The sequence below is a fragment of the Lissotriton helveticus genome, chromosome 2_1 (assembly GCF_964261635.1).
Source record: "Lissotriton helveticus chromosome 2_1, aLisHel1.1, whole genome shotgun sequence".
Taxonomy (NCBI): domain Eukaryota; kingdom Metazoa; phylum Chordata; class Amphibia; order Caudata; family Salamandridae; genus Lissotriton; species Lissotriton helveticus.
Genome location: NC_136059.1, coordinates 599,313,465 through 599,334,349, shown reverse-complemented (window position 1 = coordinate 599,334,349; position 20,885 = coordinate 599,313,465). Strand labels below are relative to the sequence as shown.

The window sequence follows — 20,885 nt, the reverse complement described above, 5'->3', positions numbered from 1 at the left end:
TCAGCACCACTGAACGCTACACCATCACTCTGTGCAGCCATTCAACAACAACTGGTTCTAATATGTTCTCTCAATGTTTCAAGGTTTATTACAAATGCCACAAAAAGATGTTAATATTTAACTGCTGTTCTTGGATTTTCATCACAATAAAATACACTGAACATAATCTTCCCAAAAGTTATTTACAAAAGTTTAAGCTATTGCCATTATAAATTACAATAACTTTTATTTAAGCATTAATTATCAAAATATTAATACATCTAAGTCATGTAAATACAACACATATTGCATTACAAATGCTATAGGTGTCACGTTTTCAAAAGTTAAAACTATTGGCATTGTAAATGACAAAGCTATTCATTTCGCTATTATCAAAATCAACACATAAATAAATTATGTGTCATTTACAATACCAATAGCTCAAAAGTTCCTAATGCGAGACCTATTGCATTGCAAATGCTTTTTTCAGCATATGAAGGTCTTTCAGCAAAAATTACCTGTCCTAGCTGGAATGGCTTTCGAAATGATTGTGATTTATGTGATATGATTAATATGTAATATGTACTTGAGAATTAGAGTGTGCTGAGTTAAAAAAGGAAATATTAGGTAGTTGGGTGCAAATTTTACAGAGGGTTGTTGCTCAGCTGGACGTGCCACTGAAGGTCAGGAGTAATGTAGATAGTTGAAGCTTGGTGGTGATTTACACATTGACCTAGTCTTCAAGCACAGGAATGGAAGATTTCCATTGATTGCAATTTGTTTTGCATATGGCACTAAAATGGCAGGCACCTGCTTACCATCATGGCATCAAAGGGTCCTGTCCAGAGGCCAACCGCAAATGTAATAATCTTCCTATGCTTGTGGTTGAAAATATTAGTTTCTAAAATGGCTGAGATAATATCTTTATGGAAGGGAAGAGTAATGAAAAGTAGAAGAACAGAAAGATCAGGTACTGGAAGAAGAGAGGAATGTTTTAAGAAGACTTTAGGGTGGAAAGAAATAATGCAGAGTAGAATGTAAACAATATTGATGGACAACAAACATAATGTCTTAGAGTGACGGGTTAGTGTATAGGTGCACAGGACTAGTTTTGATGGTTTCATGCAGAGAAAGCCTAATTTAATTGGACCACAAAGAACACATGATTAAATTAGGTATTAGGTCATATTAGTAATTGAAATGTTTTTGAGATGACCTAAATAGCCGTGCTTAACGACGTTAATACGAGGAGTGTAATGTGTTGAAGGAGGTTTTTAGGTGGGAAGGGTTCCCAAAGACAATTTGGCCTACAGCTGACTTTCGGAGAGATGGAAACATTTTTAGAGGAAAAAAGAATAAAACAGATATTACCAATAAATGCCATGGTCTGGAAACTGAACAAAACGTTAAAGGAGGCGGTTCCAATAGCGATGTCAGTGAGAAAGACCGGAGAGAAGAGTGGCAGAAAAGAAGAGATGCTTAGAAAGTGACGCCTCGTGAGCACCTTTGAATTGCTTAAGAGCATAAATCCAAACACTTTGTAAAATCTGGCAAACAGCAAAGATATTGAAAGCAATACCATACAAGGTGATTGAAGAAAACGGGAATTAAATGCTGTTTATAGGAAGAACCTGTTAGACAGACAGAAGTCGACCAAGGTGACAGAAAAATGTATAAGAGATGTTTGTGAAATAAAATAAACTGGTGGGAAGTACTAAATGTTCAACATAAACCAGGTAATTAAAAGTGACACAATTGTTTAAATCATTCCCCGAAATGAGGACTGACATATTTGTAACTTAAGTAGAGTGGTTAAAGTGATAATGGACCAGGGAGACACATGCGTCAGAAGCAGAGTGGGAAAAGATAGAGAAAAGGAGGAGGTGAAGAACAAAAGTCAGACATGCTGATGTAGTAGGAAGACACAAGAGATGTTGCAGCACACTGGGAAGGATGAAAGGCTGATCAATGTGATAATTGTTGCAAGTAATGTTCTGTGAAGAAATAATAAGAAATATACCCAAAAGACCTTTTAACACGATGGTTTAGCAAGTATCTTACTGTGAAATAAGTTGAGTTTGCTATTATTTGTTCTTAGTTCTGTCACAAGTTAAGAAAAGTGAAGGAGGAGAGTGTGTGGTATCTTGACTGAAGAAGAGGTTACATAGGACATGGGGCTGGGTGTGAATGTTCTAAGAACACTCTGAAGTCGTGATGGATTATAGCGGGAGAAGAAGGATTCAAGAGATGCCATTGGAGGGCCTGGAAGCAGTAGATAGTATGCTTCCTACGAATACACATTTTGTATATTCATTACACAAGCCTCCTGAAATCTTACGTTTTAGTGCCAAGTGATTTTGAACTGCTGAATATAGAACCTTGTGGGCAGAACAGCCAGTTTTAGTAAGCTCCATGCTTCAACGAGTAACCATTGTACAGTGATGTGCACAGGAGTTATGTGATCAAAGCGATTCGTTTTGGATGCCAGTCATGTTGGCACAGGCAGTGCTGCCTAACGAGGGGAAAGGTGTATTTTGGGTATTCCCGAGAGCAATGAATCACAATATCGATATAAGTAGTACACTTTTGAAATTAAGTTCAGGAATGAAACGTTTGACACTTCTAAGAAATTGAAGATGATGTTAAGTGATTTGTCTTGAAGGCTGATTTGTTGCTGAAGATCGAGTTTTTTTTAACAAGTGTGAATCCCAGTGACTTGGTGAAATGAATGGTCACGGGCTTACAACCTAGAAGAGGGAACCCAGCTAAGAATAAGTAGGAGCCGAGCAATAAGGTATGGAAACCAGCAAAAATTCTAGTTAGTAAATAATTCTGCTTAAGAAAATGGATCTTCATACAGGTGTGGGCCTATTTGAGAATAAGAGGAAGAGGAGAGATGTCACTGAGTGAGGTATGTTTCATATAGAGCTGCATATCATCAGCATAGAAAGGATATTCATTTTTGGTGTGTCTTAGAATGGAGCCTAAAAAAAGCGTAAAGGGATATGAGAGAACCCCAGACACTTTTTGTTTCATAAAAGAAGGATTCAATACCGTGTTGCTGGTTTTCATTAGCTGGTGGTGATATTGTAAGTAAGATTAAACCCATTTGAGGGCTGTACCAGATAGATCCTTAGTATATTTAAGCATTTTGGTGAGGGTAGCGTGTTCGCCTGTATCAGATGCTGCAGAGAAGTCTATAAGGATGAGTAAGCACACGTGTCCTGTATCATGGAATCATAGTCCAATGTTTGCAACATTTGTCATTTTATATATGTACACATTAGCTTTATCAAATCATGAAATGATTTGAAGAATGTATGTTGACTCTTGAATCCCAAAATTAACATCACATGGTAAAATTATCTACAACCAAAATACTACAATGCCTCACAGATAACCAAGTTGCTAATTCCATACCCTAATGGAATTTCACTGCAGCAAATTACCCTCCTCAACCTAGTCTGTTTAGTGTATCTCTGAAGTACTTGTGACAACCTGCGTACTTGCAGGTCCTTATATTGAAAACCAAACCTGCAATATACTTTATACTAGCCTATAGCAAACCATCTGCACAATAGTGCTTTCACAAAGGCGATAGAAGTGCCCATTGCCTTTGACATAACACTTTCCACAATACAAAATAAAGGTCTACTATCTTGGGCAGTGAACATCTCAATCTTAATATGAGGTCACTTACTAGAGATGCAAACCACACTTTAGGTGAACTTAATATTTTGTGAAATAGTATTAATGTAAACTCTCTTATAATAAAGCTAACAGTCTACTGGGCTGATCTAAAAATACATGGGTGCAAAAGCCAAATCTTAACTACAGTAAGACTCAATTATTCTTCCAAGGTAGCCATAAATCCTTTGTGACTCCTGTTTTCTTTACTGGTTACCTTGCAACATATCTAGACTTGACAACAGTTTGCAAGTGCCTGTCTGCTTCACCAGTTTCAAGCAGGTGCCCTTCTGCTCATGGGTACCTGCTTATTCACTCCTGGGAGACTAAGGGGCTGATTTAGATTTGGCAGATAGGACACTCCGCACAAATGTTGCAGAGTACCCTGTCAGTCAAACCCTTGGTCCCCTCGCTCTATATAGAGTTGGGAAGACCCTCATCTTTCTGAAAGTGGTGCCCCTGCTGGATCTGCTTTTGGAAAGGTTACTCTGACAGCTTGATGGAGTAGGGCAAGTTGGCGTAAGGACATCAGTGTGCAGGAAAAAACCTGGCGGTTCCAGCCAGAAAAAAAAGAAAACTGAGTGTCATACCACAGGAGAAAACCTACAGGGTGTTGTGTCTTTAGTGCTTTTGTTTTTCAAAAACAAACTCCTGCTTTGGAAGTTTATTTTTGAAGAACAAAAAAGTGTGGTGCTTCCACCTGAAAGACAGCGGTCATGCACTAAGCTGAAGTAACCACCATTATGGCAGTTCCTCTGAAAGCACAGAGATGGCCTCTGCACTGGCGGTGATCTCTAACTATGGCAGACAGATTGTCCACCCGAAAAATGCTGAATCAGCCCATCAGAGTGGAGCCCTTCCGCCCTGCACTGGGGGCATCTGGTCAATGCTGATGCCTTCCTTGTGGCCGTCCCAAGTGGTTGGTGAGGATCCTCCCATACCTGGGCGACTCCCGTACTGATGTCTACGTTTTTCTTCTTGCTTCAGGGACCTCTGGGGCCACCCAGTACTTTCTCAGGTGTAACGCTTACTCTTCGTGGCTATCCCATGCTATCTCCTGGCCAACCTGCTCACAGTTGATGATGTAGAAGCTCTCCTTGCTGTACGGTCTGAGAGCAACTTCATCCACCCTGCTCCTTACCCTTCTCCAGTGCTCGGGAATGCAACAGTGACTGTGCAATTCTCCTGAAGACCCAGGGGACCTCTCAGCACAGGGCTAACCAAGTGAGGCCCAAAGACTCCTCAATCATAGTCAGCCATTTCTTCTGGTACTTTGCAGTCACTGTGAACACAATAGGTACTCCCTACATCCCAAAGAGTGATGCAATGAGCAAGCACATATCGTGTTGGTGTAGTACTGGACTGCCTCCCTTCGAAGGGGCAAAACTGGAAAACTCTCAGTCACAGTTTAGTTTTTCCTTTGTCTGTAGTGTTCCTAGCCCTCCAGGTAGGGGAGGTAAGAGTAAACATAACTTGTAGTAAAGCAGGAACTTGAAATGAAGATTGTGCCACAAACTATTGGTTCCTAGGCAGCTTGGAGAGGTTAACTTAGCACGTCAGCTTGTTTTAAAGGCCACTTCGGATAGTCAGTGTTCTTTGTCTTTTATGCACAGTTGTGATGACCAGGGATGGATGGTGGGTGCAAAAACAGCCGTGGCAACAATGCTTAAAACAGCCCCACTCCCTTAATCTAATTGTGCCACCTCCCTCTATTATTATTTCCATCCATCCATCCATCCATCCATCCATCCATCCATTCTACCTTCCGCCTCCCTCTTGTTCTCTCTATATCAAAGCCTGCAATTAGTTGGAGGAAGCTGTGGAAAGTAACAAAGGCACCAGCAGTCCTGGCACCGGTCAGTGAAAATATTAGCACACTGACCTGCTTGTCTGCCCAGTCTTTATCCTGGTGTTGCAGATGTAAATTCCAGAGAGCCGTCTCTGAAGCTGGTGCCAGGCATTTTCTGGCATTTTGTTTATTGCCGGCAGACTTGTTTGGCTAAAGGCTTTTGTCATTATAGCCCGTCAGGAAGAGGGGATGGACATGGGTGTGCCCTGCCAGGAAACTCTGATAGAAAGGCATATAAGACAGAAAGGCCTTACCACTAAGTTCCTACACAAAAGAGTGTGCAGTAACTCCTTCAGGGAAGAAGGAGACATGAAGTGGGCAGAGAAGCCTGATCTCAGTAATGTTCCTATGACTTACATACCTTTCTGGCAGTCTCTTCCATTTTGAGTACCATTTACACAAAGGAGGCCCAAACTTGATTGTGTATCCCATTCGGTTAAGCACAACAGATACTCCGCGGTCACACTAATCCCTGCACGAAATATGAACAGCGCACTTTCTGTTCAGGGCCCTGCAACCTAGACAAAACTCCTTGCGCCGGGTTTGCGTCACTTTTATGATGCACACTCCGGGAAAAGTGTTGCGATGGGATCTACTATCAAATGCAAATCCGGATCCCAAAGTAATGCAAAGTTGCGCTATGGGTTACTTTGCGCTACATTACATCAAGTGGGCGTTCCATGCGTGGTACATTGGCATTCCATGCAACCACCAATGGGTTTTGATGCAAATCCCTGTGTACTAACATTGGTAGACAGGAATGTGTGCCAAAACCGTAAGCCTCTTCAAAGCAGGTGTAAAAAGGAGAATTTCTTTATTTATCCTTTTTTCCAACTTTGCATGTGTGCTGCATTGTAGAACACAAATACAAAGCGGGAAAAGTCACAGGGCGTAGGGTTTTGTTACTGGAAGGATCCCCTTTCGTTACACAACTTTAAGGGGCGCACACATCCTGGCACTATGGTGCATCTGACTGGAGAAGTATTGACTGGTTCTGGGAAAGTCAAGCCCAGGGGCAGTTGTGATCAAACAGGCCGAGTGGACGTTAAAATGCTTTTCCAGTTTTCCCGTCTCTAGCTGAAGACTGTAGTTCAAAGATAATCATTTAGAACCCAAACACTGTAAATAATCTCTCTGAAAGTTCAGCACAGCTGGTCAGTAGATATTTAAAACTTTTCTGCCCCAGCCAAAGTGTGCCTGTCAGTTAAGGGGTGGGTCTCCAGCAGCTAGAGTTTAGATGTGCAGAGGAATGAACTGAGTATACAGATTGCATGAGTGAGGTTCTCTCTCCTCCTGAGTGACTGCAATGTAAACTCCTGAATCATTACATCAGCCTTCATGATAGGTTAATACCTAGAAGTGTGTCTCTTTTTTAACGTTTCAAGAAATGTTGAGTCCGCACCACATTTTACATTTGCGAATTGTAGGACAAATCCCGGTGCAGTCCCTTAGATGAAGTCCTGGACTTTGGGGTGGAGAAAGGTTCACAGTCATGCTTCCCACAGACCCTCTGTTGTTGTCAGTCACTCTCTTAATGTGCCAGATTCTCATCTCTGTGGTAGCTGGTCATCTACTGCTTGCAGGGAAGCTGCAGTTACCATTACTGTGGGGATGACAGTACCTGTGTGTGTGTGTGTTGGGGGGTGGTGGGGCAATGCTTTACATGGGCAGGTACAGTCATATAGTACCTGCACTTTAATTTCACTGGGCGGGTACCTGCTCTTCTCAGAAGGGGTTCAATACTTTTAATGAAAGAGTACCAGCACTTTTTATTAGCAAACAGGTACTTTTACATAGTGAGTACCAGCCCTTTTTATATTTCAATTTCAAGGGGGGAGGGGCAGGGGTACCGGCACCCAACAGCGTCACCTTTAAATATCTTAAAACAAGAACAATCCCACATCAATTTAAAAAATAGAGTAACAAATATTAAATTATTTGACACCAAAATAACAAAAATCAATCAGTAGAACCAGAGATTTGCAATTTTAAAGATTTAAGTGTAAATAGTGCCTAGAAGCAAAAAGCACCTGTAGTGCCCCCCACCCTCCCAGCTTGGGAGCATTCAAATACAATATGCCACACATGTAGCTCTGCAAAATACGTCTTTATTCTTCAGCATACAACCACACACTGTATGCATTGCATCATAACCTTTATAACCACACCTTAGCCCCTTCCAGTACATTGCATAGTTATTGTTTGGTAGTCCGCCAAGAACTACAGGGTCCCAGCGCACGTAATATCAAGAAACTGCATCTCCCCCTTTGCTAAATAAAAAGTGCAGACAGCAATAACATCATAGTTCCACAATGAGTTGTCGAGGCGCTCACACTGGTCTACCAGATTGGGTGGTATAAGACAGTTGAAATGCATCTTTATTCTACACCGATGACATGGGCTTAGATGCTTGATCTGGACTTTCAGGGGGTGGTCGCCTCACTCGTGATATCAGGAGCTGACGAACATCGAGGTAGATATTTAAAGTGTGATTAACTTTTTGGGATGTGTCCTCTCCTCGTTACAACCCTCGGAGGGTCGAAAACAACTGAAGTGATCGTTTTTCACTTCCTTTTCTGTTCGACCTGTAACCAGTCCTCTTTATCAAAGACTGTTTCCTGGGCATGTCGGTGCTGATCAGCATATGTATTCATCTTGCATTTTTGAGAAGTGTCTGTGACAGGAACCTTGCAAAACAAACAACTGATGGACGGAATGCTGAACAATGCATCGTTCTTTTGCTCACCACGCCACCCCAATTTAGACCCAGCCATATGCAAATCATTACGGGAACAGTCCAGCCCGAACTGCCAAGCCAGGTCCTCCCTGGAATGGAAACAAGTGTCCCCTGGGACCAGTTTCGGGGCACCACCCCTCATCAGCCAGGCTAGCTTGAATCCAGTGGCGCAGTGAGCACGGGACGCACATATGGGCATACACTTCCAACTTAGGGCGACAAATGGAAAAGAAACAATTGATGGGTGAATACTGAACAATACAAACATTTACCCCCAGTCACAAGGATCTGGTTTTAATCCAACATTCTTTTGCCCACTAAGCCACCCCAGTTTGGACCCTGCCAAATGCAAATCAGTCTTGACCAGATTCCTTATGGGAACAGTCCAGCCCAAACTACGAAGCCAGGTCCAACTTGGACCGGAAACAAGTATCCTGAGACCCATTTCGGGCCAGCACCCCTCATCTGGCAGGCTAGCTTGAATCCAGTGGCGCAGTGAGCACGTGACCCACGTCTGACATCAGCATTCATTGACCAGTCCGAAGTCCATTGTGGTAGTTTGGGTCTGATGACTGTCCCCAAAAGCAAGCTGGCCGGACTCTCACCAGTTGTGGAGTGATGAGCTGATCGATGGCTTGGTTGAGATTGAATTACCTTCTTGAGGATATCCATGAATAGTTCAACAACATCATTGGCTTGGGGCCAGAGAGGTGTACTCTTCCTTTGCTTGACATTGAGGCGGACAAGAAACTCCTTAAATTATTTGCTATTGAAAGGCGGGCCGTTGTCGGAATTGAGAATAGCAGGGATGCCCCACTTTGCAAAGATGCCATCAAGCCACTCTATGACTTTGGCACGGGTTGCTGATGAGAAGTCTTCCACCAAAGGAAAACGTGAATATTCATCAATGACTACCATGAGAAGATGTCCACATCCTAGAGGCCCAAACAAATCAACTGCAACTCTTTCCCAGGCTTGCGCAGAAGGGTCAGATATAATCAATGGATGCTGCATCACCTTAAGGGATAAACAGTTACTAAGGTGGCACGCTTTCAACTATTTCTCAACTCCTTCATCTAGATGAGGGAACCACACTTTGTCGGTTAGGGCTCCTTTGGTGGCTTCAATGCTGTGACGTCCTTCATGGGCAAGTTCAATGATTTGGTGTCTCAGGTTCACAGGTTTGATGATTCTTGAGCGTCTCAGTATCTCAGTATGACACCTTCTTGGGTGACAGACAACTCATCCTGTACTTTCTTGAATTTTGGGAATTCAGCATCATCAGCAAAGGGTCACACACATTTCTACCAAGATTGTGTTGTAATGATGTCTTTGAGAATGAGCATGTCCTTATCTGCATTCGTAGCAGCAATAATTAGCTCAGTGGATAGAGCTGCTGGTGTGCTGAACCTCACACTGAAATTTAGATACTCTTCAGTTGCTTTGGATGCTGAATTATTGCAATGTAGCAGCACTCTTCAAAATGTAATCTACAGGGTATTGATCTTGTCCTGATTTGTGTACAATCGCATAATGTATTCTGGCATTCGCAACCTCTACTTCTTAATATGAGGGGGCATCTTAGCTTTCGGGTTTCCAAAGATAGTGAGCAATGCCTGGTGGTCTGTGATGATAGTAAACGTTTCCTATATAAAATCACATGAAAATATTTACAGGTCTGCACTTCAGCCAGACTCTCCTTCCCTGGCCGAGGGTATGCACGTTCTTTTTCAGACAGGCTTCTGCTGGCAAAGGCCACAATATGTCTCTGGGAATTCGGATGGCCTTTGTCTTGCACAAGGATTGGCCCCATCCTCACCCGCCTCGCATCTACTGTGATCTCGTATGTAGCTTGGGGCCAAAGTAGGCCATTTCAGTTACATTCTCAATCACATCTTTTATGTCTTTGAAAATTTGGTCAAATTCAGGAGACCACTGGAAAGAGACATTTTGTCTTGTTAAGTCTCTCAATCGGGCACTCACTGTAGCAAAGACACAAATGTATCTTGAGCAATAACTGGTCATGCCTAAGAAGGATCGCAGCATAGTTACATCTTGTTGGGGGACAAATAGATGACAATGCTTGCACTTAATCTGGGACAGTAGTCATTCCCCCATCAGTGAATGTATGGCCAAAGAATTTGAGTTTGATATGGCAAAACTTACATTTTGGCCACATTCAGAGTGAGACCTGCATTAGCAAGTATTTGGCACACTTGTGTAAGGGCCTGGTCATGTTCCTTTTGTGCTGCTCCAAATACCAGTATGTCATCACCTTAATTAGAAACATGTGTGAAAGGCTGAATTACTCCGCACATAAACAGCCTGAAATATTTCCGCAGCCGAAGACACCACAAAACGCAGTTCTTTGTATCTGAAAAAATCACCATGAGTCGAAAAAGTAGTACTGCATCTACAGTTTTTTTCCAGCTCGAGCTGATGTTATCCTTTGTTTAGGTTAAGACGGGAGAAGACTTTGGCTCAGTTTAGCTGCATAATTGTGTCCACAATGTGGGGACCAGGATATCTGTCTGACTAGGTCTACCCTTACTGTGTGAGCAAATTATATATACGTGATGTCTGTGATTGGCCTCCAGCCCTATTCCTGGTGTATGAAGTTAGGTAGTCTACATCATGAGTATAAACTTAGGGTCCGATTAGGATGGTGGTCGGACGAGCATACAACCGCCATTGTTGTGGGAAGGGGACTGACTATCAGGTAGTCGGTGGTCCCGCCCCAAATTAGGATCCAACCACTGTGGAGGTGGTCATAAACATGCCTCTTTGTATTGAGGCTTGTGCTGCAGCTTGGAAAAGTACCCCAGCACGAGCCCCAATGCAAAGAGGCATGTTTTCAAACATCCCTGCACCCTTTGGCAGTCCCCATGCAGAGCCTGCCACATGATTCAGGGCTGTTTAGGGGGCCGAAAAAGCCTTTCTTTTCATCTTCGGAAGAACTGATGTGAAATGGCTAGCCGAAAGGTGGATTTAATCCCCGGGACGGTGTCTGAGAAGGCATGGCCTCCACTGTGGGGAATACGATCAGACCAACCACCCGATGGGCTCCTGGAGCCCATCGAAAGCCGTTGGTCAGTCCCTGGACCAATGTGGTCCGACCGACCTAATACAGTGGTCTAACGGTGGTTAGAGATGTTGGCGGGACTGACACTGACGGCATGTGAGTGTTGGTCCCGCCGACATCGTAATAGGCCCCTAAGTTTACGCAGGGATGCATGTCAGGCACTGCTGTTGTTCCAGAATAGTCCTCTCTTCCAAAATTCTCTCTGCCCTCAAAGGGAAGGGGCACTGTTTATATGATAAGAACTACTTTGGTGGATGCAGCTATCTGACTGTGTTATGTCTAAAACACTAGGAGCTGTTGCTGAACTAGCAATGAAACCAGTACACTATGTTATGTATTCTGAGCAACCTTGTACAAACAGCCTGTACAGCATATTCCTAGAACAATGTCACTAAACAAATGTATTAAATGTGGCTATGCAGAGGAGAGGCAGCCTATAAAAAATTTAAGATGCAAAACTAAGGGAGAACTAAAGTGGCCCTAGAATGGAAATCACTATAGTATAGCACTTCACTTGCTTGTGCCGATAAGGAAGTTTCTGCTTTCATACCTGGTTGTTACTGTTTTCAACATTTGCTTAGTATGGATAATGGCCTGGTGTTATGGCGTAGCGCAGTGTCTCTTTTCTCTGCCTCACCTGCGGGTTCTGACGGGTTTTCTAAATGTGCTCCTCTGCAGGCCCTCCGACAAGCTGTGTATTGGCTGAAGTGGGGCTTTGACCCCACATAGACCACCTGCAAACTGCTTTGCCTCGAATCGGGATGCACGTGGCACATATGATCAGTTTGCTGTACCATTGCAAACACTCAAGTAGAGCAATCTTATTTTTTCGGGGCACGTATCCTCTACTCATTGCCAGTTGAAGCATTCCCCCCAGCCCTTGAAGCATGCAAATGAAATACACCCACACGGAGCTCTGCAATATACGTCTTTATGTTTCAACATACACCCACACTGCACTTATTGCTTCATAACCGTTATAACCACACCTTAACACCTCCCAGTACATTGCGTAATTCCTGTTTGGAGTCTGCCCACAACCACCAGGGTCCTAGCATACGAAATATCAAGCCCCAGCTGTGGTTATTTGTTTGTGCCAGACCGTGACAAGGTCACAAGCTTAGGCCAGTAGCAGTTGATCATGGGCCAGATTCATGGACCCAGTTAGGCCCACAGAAGAAGAGATCCTTAAATCCTAGTTGCAGAGTGTTGCAAGATCCCGCATCAAGGATGTGGCACACAGCAGAGGCGATTATAGGTCCTAATGTGGAGATGTGTAATGCAGTGGTGGTTCAAGGAAGATACGAGGCTGCAATGCGAGGTCCTGCTTCGTCTTCGAGGATTTCATTGACACAGGACTTGCGATGTAAAGGACTGTTGAGGATGCGTCACACAACGGTGGTTCAGAGGATGCTGCAGACTGCAATGCTAGGAGGGCCGGACTGGGAACCAAAACCGGCGCTGGCAAACTGCTCGGTCGCCACACCTCCACCTCTGGGGGAGAGGGGTGCAGTTGAGCGGTTTGCTAGGGCCGGTTTTGGCTGATTTTGTTACAGGGGGCCGATGTTGCCGACCGCGGTACCGAAATCGGCCGCCAGGGGTCCAAAACCGCCCTGGCAGCCCACCAGCAAAATGCCCCGTGCACTCTATGGCCAGTCCGGTCCTGAATGCAAGGTCCTGAATGCAAGGTCCTGCTTCAGAGATGCTTTGAGCTGCGGTTTCGATGTGGAGTTCTTTGAGATGATGTGTTAATTTAGTGACGGTTCTCCTAGGACCACAGCTAGGCTGGCATAACACCTTCAGGCCCACTTCTAAGGGTTCAGGACGGGGGTGGCACCACTTGTGTCATTAGGACTTACAGCAGACAGTGTTCAGGTGCTGAGTGTAAGGTGAATGGAGCCTTCTGTCTCTGACACTGTGGTCAGGAGGCCAGCCAGCTAGCCCTTGGAGTCACTCTGGTGGTCCTGGATTCAAGATGCAGGTTCCGTCCTTCACTCAGGCAGCAGGGCAGCAGAGCAGCAGGATAGTCGGGCATCAGAGTAGCAATCCTTATGGCAGAGGTGAACAACAATCGTTCTGAGTCTTCTAAAACCTATTTGTTTCATTAATTTTAATTTTAACTACATTGTTCACTAACATTTGAAGGGTTTTAGTTAATTATTTTACACAAAATTGAAATATGAAATTATTTAATTAACAAAACATTTTAATTTGACTATAACTTGTATTCTCTCCCTCTCTCTATATATGTGCACACACACTCGCACGCATACACACACACACACACACACACACCCACACACATATATTTATCTATATGTGTGTGTGTGTGTGTGATTTAATATTTGAAATAATTTGATTTATTTAACATTTTCTCCTGTTGGTTGTTCATCTAAGTCCCTGCCTCCAATATTTTCTACAGTCAGTTACAGTACCTGTGATTTACCATGTGTGATGCTCAACTTACTGAAACTCTAGGCTGGATTAGATTTATGACTGCTTTTGGTCCTTTTTGGCACTAGTAACTTTAGAAGGGCAGCTAAAGAATAACAATATGTTTAGTCTTTTGTTTGTGGACATCGGTAGTTGCATGTCCCTCCCTAAACTCCTCCTTACCCTACTCTAATCCCCCATCTTATAGTAGTTAGTATTCCTCATTATCCCGCCCTCCCCCCTCCTTTCTTCCACATTTACTACTAATACATATTCCTAAGTGGGCAGAGACCTCCGCAACTAGGGTGGAGATATCCGCATAGAAAAGATAGGAGAGATGGAGGTCTCTGCACGTAGGTTTGTGAATAGAATTTGTAGTGTGTGAGTAGTACTACTGTAGGACGTTTCAACATATTACAAGCCTCAGTGTCATTAGTAAGTTGATTTCGCTGGTCAGCACATTGCGTCAAAATTGTTCCTTCACGTTTGAATCACACATGTCCCGATATTCAATGCCAGCTTGTCTCACAATAACATTTAATTCCTGCCACAGGTTGCCATAGCATCTTGATCAGGACCAGGACACTTACAAGGCGCTGCACATGCATAGGGAGTGGGGAGCCAGGAGGCTGTCTGCACCTTGTCATACAAACTTGCAATATCGAGGCCTGGAGCCTGCATCAACTCACACATGCTAGTGCCTGTCTTTGATGAACACCAGATCTGAGTCCAGGACTAAACCAACAGAACTGAACACGTGCTGATGCAATGCCGTGGAACACTTAACATAGAATAAAAAATATAAAACTAACTTTAAACAAAAAGCGTTCATTGATAGATCCTTGCTAGTTACAGGCGGTATTTTTAATATGATGCCTCTCAGAGTAGAATATAGGGAAAATATTGTTTGTTCATTGTATTTTTAAAGGACACAGGATTTCCCTGCATCCAAGGTGACCAGTCACTTCATGTGTAATCAGTAGCGGCTGGGAAGGGAATGAGGGTGGAGGGGTGGAGGGGTGTTGGTGGGGGGCCAAAAAACAAATACCACTTTACCTGTTCGGCCGGCCGCATCTCTCCTCAACACTTCTCGATTCGAAGCACCCAGGCTCCCCAATCACAACGGTGCAATGCAACATAGTGATTGGCTCTCCTAAGCCAATCTCAACTCTGCAATGCAATGTTGTAATTGGTCTGCGCACCATGGATCGGTGCTCAGATGGGGACTGGGGGCCTGGGCATGTTCCCCACCAGGCTGTGTAATGCAGCCTGGTGGGGAACATGCAAAGTGTTCATGACTGTTTGGCCAAGCCAAGACGGCATGCAAACCACTCCTCCCCCTGTATCGCTAGCCCCACCCCACCCTAACCCAGCCCCGAACCTGCAAAAAAAAAGAAATGATAATAACTACGTTATCATTCTATTTTTAATGCTCCAAGAGCAGTGGGGCGACGCTCCTCCACCGTAGCAGAGGAGCCCCTGGGTGTAATATCTCTAATGAGGTAGATAGACAAGATGATAATTTTATAATGTCACATTTTGGCTTGATAATTTATGACACAGTAATCTGAACACTGATTTAAAGCATCAGATTGCTGCCCCCTTGAGCTATATCACAATAGAAATGTTTAAGACGCTATTTTGATTCAACATAAGCAGTGTTAATCAGTTCTGTAACCTGGTGATCCAGACTAGATGACTAATTCTCTCCTGATTGAGGAATACCTGTCGTCAATGAGCCAACGTCTAAGGACTGGGTAAAGTAATTCACAAATTCAGCACTATGTTAAAACAAATGTTTAATAGAATAAAGAGGATTCCATGTATTTGCTTCAGGCACGTCCTAAAATCTGCATACTAGTGAGATAAGGATACAATATACGTTTTTGTGAATATCGCTTCTTTCTTTTTTGCAGGGAAAATTGTTTTTTTCTTCACCCTTTAAGAAGTCATTGCCAAAAGACACAGGTATGAACTGATTTTGATAAGGTAATCGATTTTAATATTTTTTTTCATAAACTTGTTTATTATTCCAGCAAGCCTCTCAAATGTTTTAGTATTTGACATTTATTGTACTTCATGAAATATTATTGTGAAAAATTATACAAGGTATTTATAACATACTGCTGGTCGCCAGGTAGGTAGTTATAACCTAGTTTCCATAGGAAAAGGGTTTTTTGACTTGCCTATAACTTTGAGATTGTTTGACCTATTTTCATAAATTTTGTCCCAAAAAGTGTCAAAGTAGGTTGTGTGTGTAATGGGCAGATTGGGGGTGATCCGTGCAGTGGGGACCGAGAAATAGGGGCACGAAATAAGGCTGCGTTTGTAATGTTAATTCCCATGGGAATGTATTGTCGAATCTACAGCCCGAACTGCTGGACGGAATCCTATCAAATGTGGCAGAAAGGTAGATGTTGTTATGCAGATTGTGCTTTTGTTATTTGGTGCAAATCCGATCAGTAGTTATTGAGAAATTTAAGAAGAAAAAGATAGATCTATCTTTGGTCACAAAGCCTTCGGAAAAAAGACGAGCTCGTGCAGGGAATGATTTGCTGCCAACACTTCAACCAGGCAGTGTTGGCAGCCATCTTGTGACTCTGCTTCTCTAAGTCACCACAAAAAAAAGGGAAAATAAAAAAAGGGGGGCGGGGTAGGAATATTGCCGCCCAATCTATGGTGTTGGGGTCCCCCTCGGAACCTGCCACGGCATAAAAACATTGGAAAAAAAATGGCAGCAAAATTGCGCTAATTGTGGATTCGCGCTTGCTTTACAATGACTCTGGGGTGGGGGCATATGATGAATATAGGAGGGGAGCACACAGGGCCCCCTCTTTGTGCCCCCCAAAGCCTCCCCTGCATTCATTAAAGTGTGCCTCACGGAGGAGGGAGTCTGGAGCAGTGGGACACGCGAGGCCCCCCAACATAATTTTCCTAAAAACTAGAAAAAATAAAAGGAGAGCCTGCACACATGCTCTTATGTGTCTGCAGTTGGCATGTGATGCTTTGATAACTGCACCTGAGCATATGAAGGTTGTGCTAGGCCATTTGAAGTGGTACTTGGAAATGAACGCTGTATTGCTGGTCAATGACTGCCTCGCATTTCAACTATCATATTTACACCATTGTCATCCCATGGCAGCACTCTATGGGTGGCAATTTAAAAAAGAAAAGTAACTGTTTCCCAGTCAGGTTAATAGGCCTGTAGAAGAAATGTAGAACAATAGCTCCTGTAAGACTTTTATGATTCAACAAGTGTTTTGTTTGTAAAATATTAAACTCCAATATTCTTCTCACGCTCTGTTCCCCAAGGCACTCTAGATAGACTTTGCTCCTCTGATAATCTCTGGGCACAAATGGATGAGACCAAGAGCCCTCTCTCTGGGCTCAAATACTTCAGAACGATCAGGCCTCGCACAAACAGAAGCAAAGACTTCCTTCATTTGATATGCTGCCCCTCTGAGAACTAGGTTATACTGAGGGGAGCAGGAAAGAAGCATGTTACAAATCTTCCAAAAATTCACATATTTGATGTATATCTTTATGTATGCATAGAGAATCTGAAATTATCACATTTGTCTAAAACAAAAGCTTTCAGTTTATTATTTATTACATTGATTTCACACTATGACTGTTCACCCATGATTCAGCCAACGTGAAAAAGAACAATAAAAGCTTTCACAGTTTTTGAGGCAACATGTAGTTTCATAATGCACTATGCACTACTAAGACATTTTAAAACTTTGTGGGGTAGATGTATCAACATACCCCTTTGCGATTTCTAAATAGCGATTTTTAAGGAATCGCTATTTAGAAATCGCAAAATGGAATGTATGTAAGAAATCGCAAATTTTTAGCGATTTCTTAATCTTCCTTATTTGCGAATTCGCAATTTGCGAATTCGCAATTAAGGAATAATTTCCCATTCATTCCTATGGGCCAGGAGGCACATTGGAATGATTGTGAAATTAATCTCAATTTGCGATTCGCAATTTGCGAATCGCAAATTGAGAATCATTTCAAGTGTGCAAGGGTGTCTCAAGGACACCCTACTGCACCCCTGAAATGTACATGTGTGTGCATATGGCGCACATACATGCTCTATGGGCATGTGTGTGCGTCACATGCCACCTTCAAAAATGCAAAATTGTGCATTTTTTAAAGAATTCGCAAATTACCATCAACTACAAGTTGATGGTAATTTGCGATTTCTTAACCAAAATTCGCAATTCGAAAATGCTACATACATAGCATTTAAGGAATCGCAAAATTGTGATTCCTTAAATGCTATGGCAAAATAAGGAATCGCAAATTTTTGCGATTCCTTAATTTGCGAATTTTTGATGCATGCCAAAACATGCAAATAGACCGTTTGCGATTCGCAAAAGGCTTGATACATCTAGGCCTGTGTTTTTTGTAAGGCATTATTTTCTATCCCTAAAATCTGTACACAACTTCACCTCATGACTTTATGTATATATTACAATTAGCAGTACTCTCTCCGGCTCAAAGCTTGCTCTTACCTCAGTATGGTTTATCTCTACTGCCACAGTATTCACAATCTATTACAATTGGGCTTAATTGTGGTATTCTGTTTTCAGTTGTGCACATATTTCTACCATTAATATTTACCTTTGTTCCGATCCTACTGCAGAAGGATCTGTCATATCCAACATCTTTGAAGAAGAACTTGTTCGACTGGAGTCCTTTAAAACGTGGCCCGAGGAGGCTCATGCAGATGCCGCTGCCCTTTCCAAAGCCGGATTTTTCTACACAGGTAAGGTATAGTTGTATAATAAATTTGTATTTGTGCTGGTTGCAATTTAATGCAGAGGTGACCGTAAGAAGGTTATTTGTGGTGTATTTTCTAGGGATGACTGACACTGTCCAGTGCTTCTCCTGTGGTCTCACCGTCTCCATGTTTGAACCAGAAGATGACCCATGGACCGAACATGTGAAGTATAATTCAAGGTAAAACTATCCCCAGATAATACCAGTCTTTAGTAAGCACTGAAAATCTGAGCTGGGCAAGTTGGGTTTTGCAACCCTTTCCTTCTCACAGAAGACACATGATATGATTAGAACAAAACCTAAAACGCAAGTACAAAAACGCAGATTTAAAAGTTGGGAATCTATCTATGTTAGGTTTCTTCTCGGAATTTGAACTGATTTTAAATTTTTTGGGAATTCATAAAAATCCAAAGCAGTACTTAGGGTAATCTACATACAATTTTGATTGCCATGAGTATCTATGCAGATTTACAATTGGCCATTCAATCCAAAGGCAACATAAGTACAGCAGAAATTTGTGTTAGAATATGAACTTGTTTAATTTTTTCTGCACCAGCAAACGATTTTTATCTTGTGTTCCTATGTATGGGACTTAGTATTTTTTAGAGGTGGACGAGGCAGAAAATTTGTGGGAAGAGTTGAGTTAGATCTAAAAGCCTAAGCTTGAGCTGAGCCTAAAAACATGAGTACACAGTGCATGCCATCTATCACTAGTAATGCTAGATCTTTAAGATTGCCTCCTTTCTGCCTTTTGCTCACACCCTCCCACATTTACTTCTATTTCCTCTCTCAAACACATATTCCCTTTTTTGTTCTTTACCTTTGTTTTCTCTCATTTTGTCTTCACCAGCCCCACACTCACCCTGTCTAGACTCACCAGATCTATCTTTTTCACTTTCTCTTTCTCTCTCCTCTTATCTCTGTTATTTTTATTTCTCTTTGTACCCTGTCCCTTTGTGAAGCCATGCAATGTTCAAAAAGATTCCTGTAGTGTAGGTATAGGTGTAGTAACTTCAGAATGTTAGTCCCACCACCTTGCGAAAGTCATATCTTGCACAGAAGCAGTAGAGGCTAAGCATGTCTTCTCAACCTGCATTCTAGGACAACATCTCACATGAAAGAGTGGAGAATGATGCACTTTAGAATTCCAGAGCACAGTATGACCTTTTAGTGGAAAAGCAGCGATGTAAGGCCTGTGGCATTACACCGTGGTAAAAAAAATATTAGTTTCCTTGCTGTTAGGTTTGGTTGAGTCATTGCTGATTGGGAAACAAAAGAGAACAAAACGTTTGTGGCTATGTCTGTCGTATCTGCTTCCCATTCTCTGAACCCTGGCTGCAACATTCCTTTAATCTTCTATGCTTCTCTTATCTGTTGTGATACTATTTTGTGATATTTTACCCTTTTTGCGCTTCTTTCATCATCCAGTTTTGCTTCCACTCTTCTCTTCCCATCCCTGGAAACAGGGCCATCCCAGTTTTGAACAAGGTCCATGGTTCTGGGCAGTCACTGATGGGTGCAGCAGCTGAAGAGCTGACCAGCGCCTCTGATTTTTAGGTCGAAGCTTACCAACAGCACAGCTGGCTGGTTGCTGAAACCGTCATGGGGACATTCTGCAAGCTGATCTAGGAATGCATTCAACTTGTTGCTTACCATTGGCTTTGTGGTTTGTAACTCACATTTGCTTGGTTTCTATTTCCTGGCTTTATTTGTTCTAGGCTGTTCAGCATGTTTTTGTCTCTGACATGGAGCATCATAGTCTGTTTACTGTATTCTTCCTTGATTCCTCACTTTCAGTAAACAGGCCTTTAAATTGTGTTATTATCTTGTCACCTTTGCTGTGTATCCAAAGACAGAAGTCAAATGTCAGGCTCTGTCTTCAAAGAGAGCGTGGTGTTAACTTTTCTTTCTCTGACTTCAAAGTGGGAGGATTTATCTGACAATCTGGGGTGTGTATGGAAAGGCGTTTTTCTAACACACTACAACATCTAAGTGTCTGTGAAGGAACTGTGCAAATATTTCAGAATAAATCAGAATTGGGAAAGCACAAATAAAGCACGCTTTTGTGATTCTGAAGTGTGGAAACAAATATTTTAATATGATCAAAATAAATCAGTACACTAGATGATGCCATTTCCACACATTATCTTTTGTGCACTGTTTAGTATTATCAGTAAAACTGTTTGTCCAATCCTGAATGGTTACTTTCCCCCTGATTGTGGGAAACATCTAGTGGTATCCCCAGCACTCACCTGCTGCCACGATCCGTAGCTGGTGAAAGAGCATGGCGACGACGAAGAAGCGAAGTGGATCTTGCCGCCATCCTC

At 42.6% G+C, this 20,885-nt stretch overlaps 1 protein-coding gene across 1 annotated transcript in view; it reads left to right on the top strand.

Annotated features, from left to right (window-relative positions):
- Positions 1–20,885, top strand: part of LOC144818170 (baculoviral IAP repeat-containing protein 1-like) — a 699,834-nt gene that overhangs the window by 52,571 nt on the left and 626,378 nt on the right. The window contains exons 4-6 of the mRNA XM_078675292.1: positions 15,684–15,735; positions 18,422–18,544; positions 18,639–18,738. Of these exons, the coding sequence (XP_078531418.1) occupies positions 15,684–15,735; positions 18,422–18,544; positions 18,639–18,738 (275 nt within the window). The remainder of the gene's footprint in view (positions 1–15,683; positions 15,736–18,421; positions 18,545–18,638; positions 18,739–20,885) is intronic.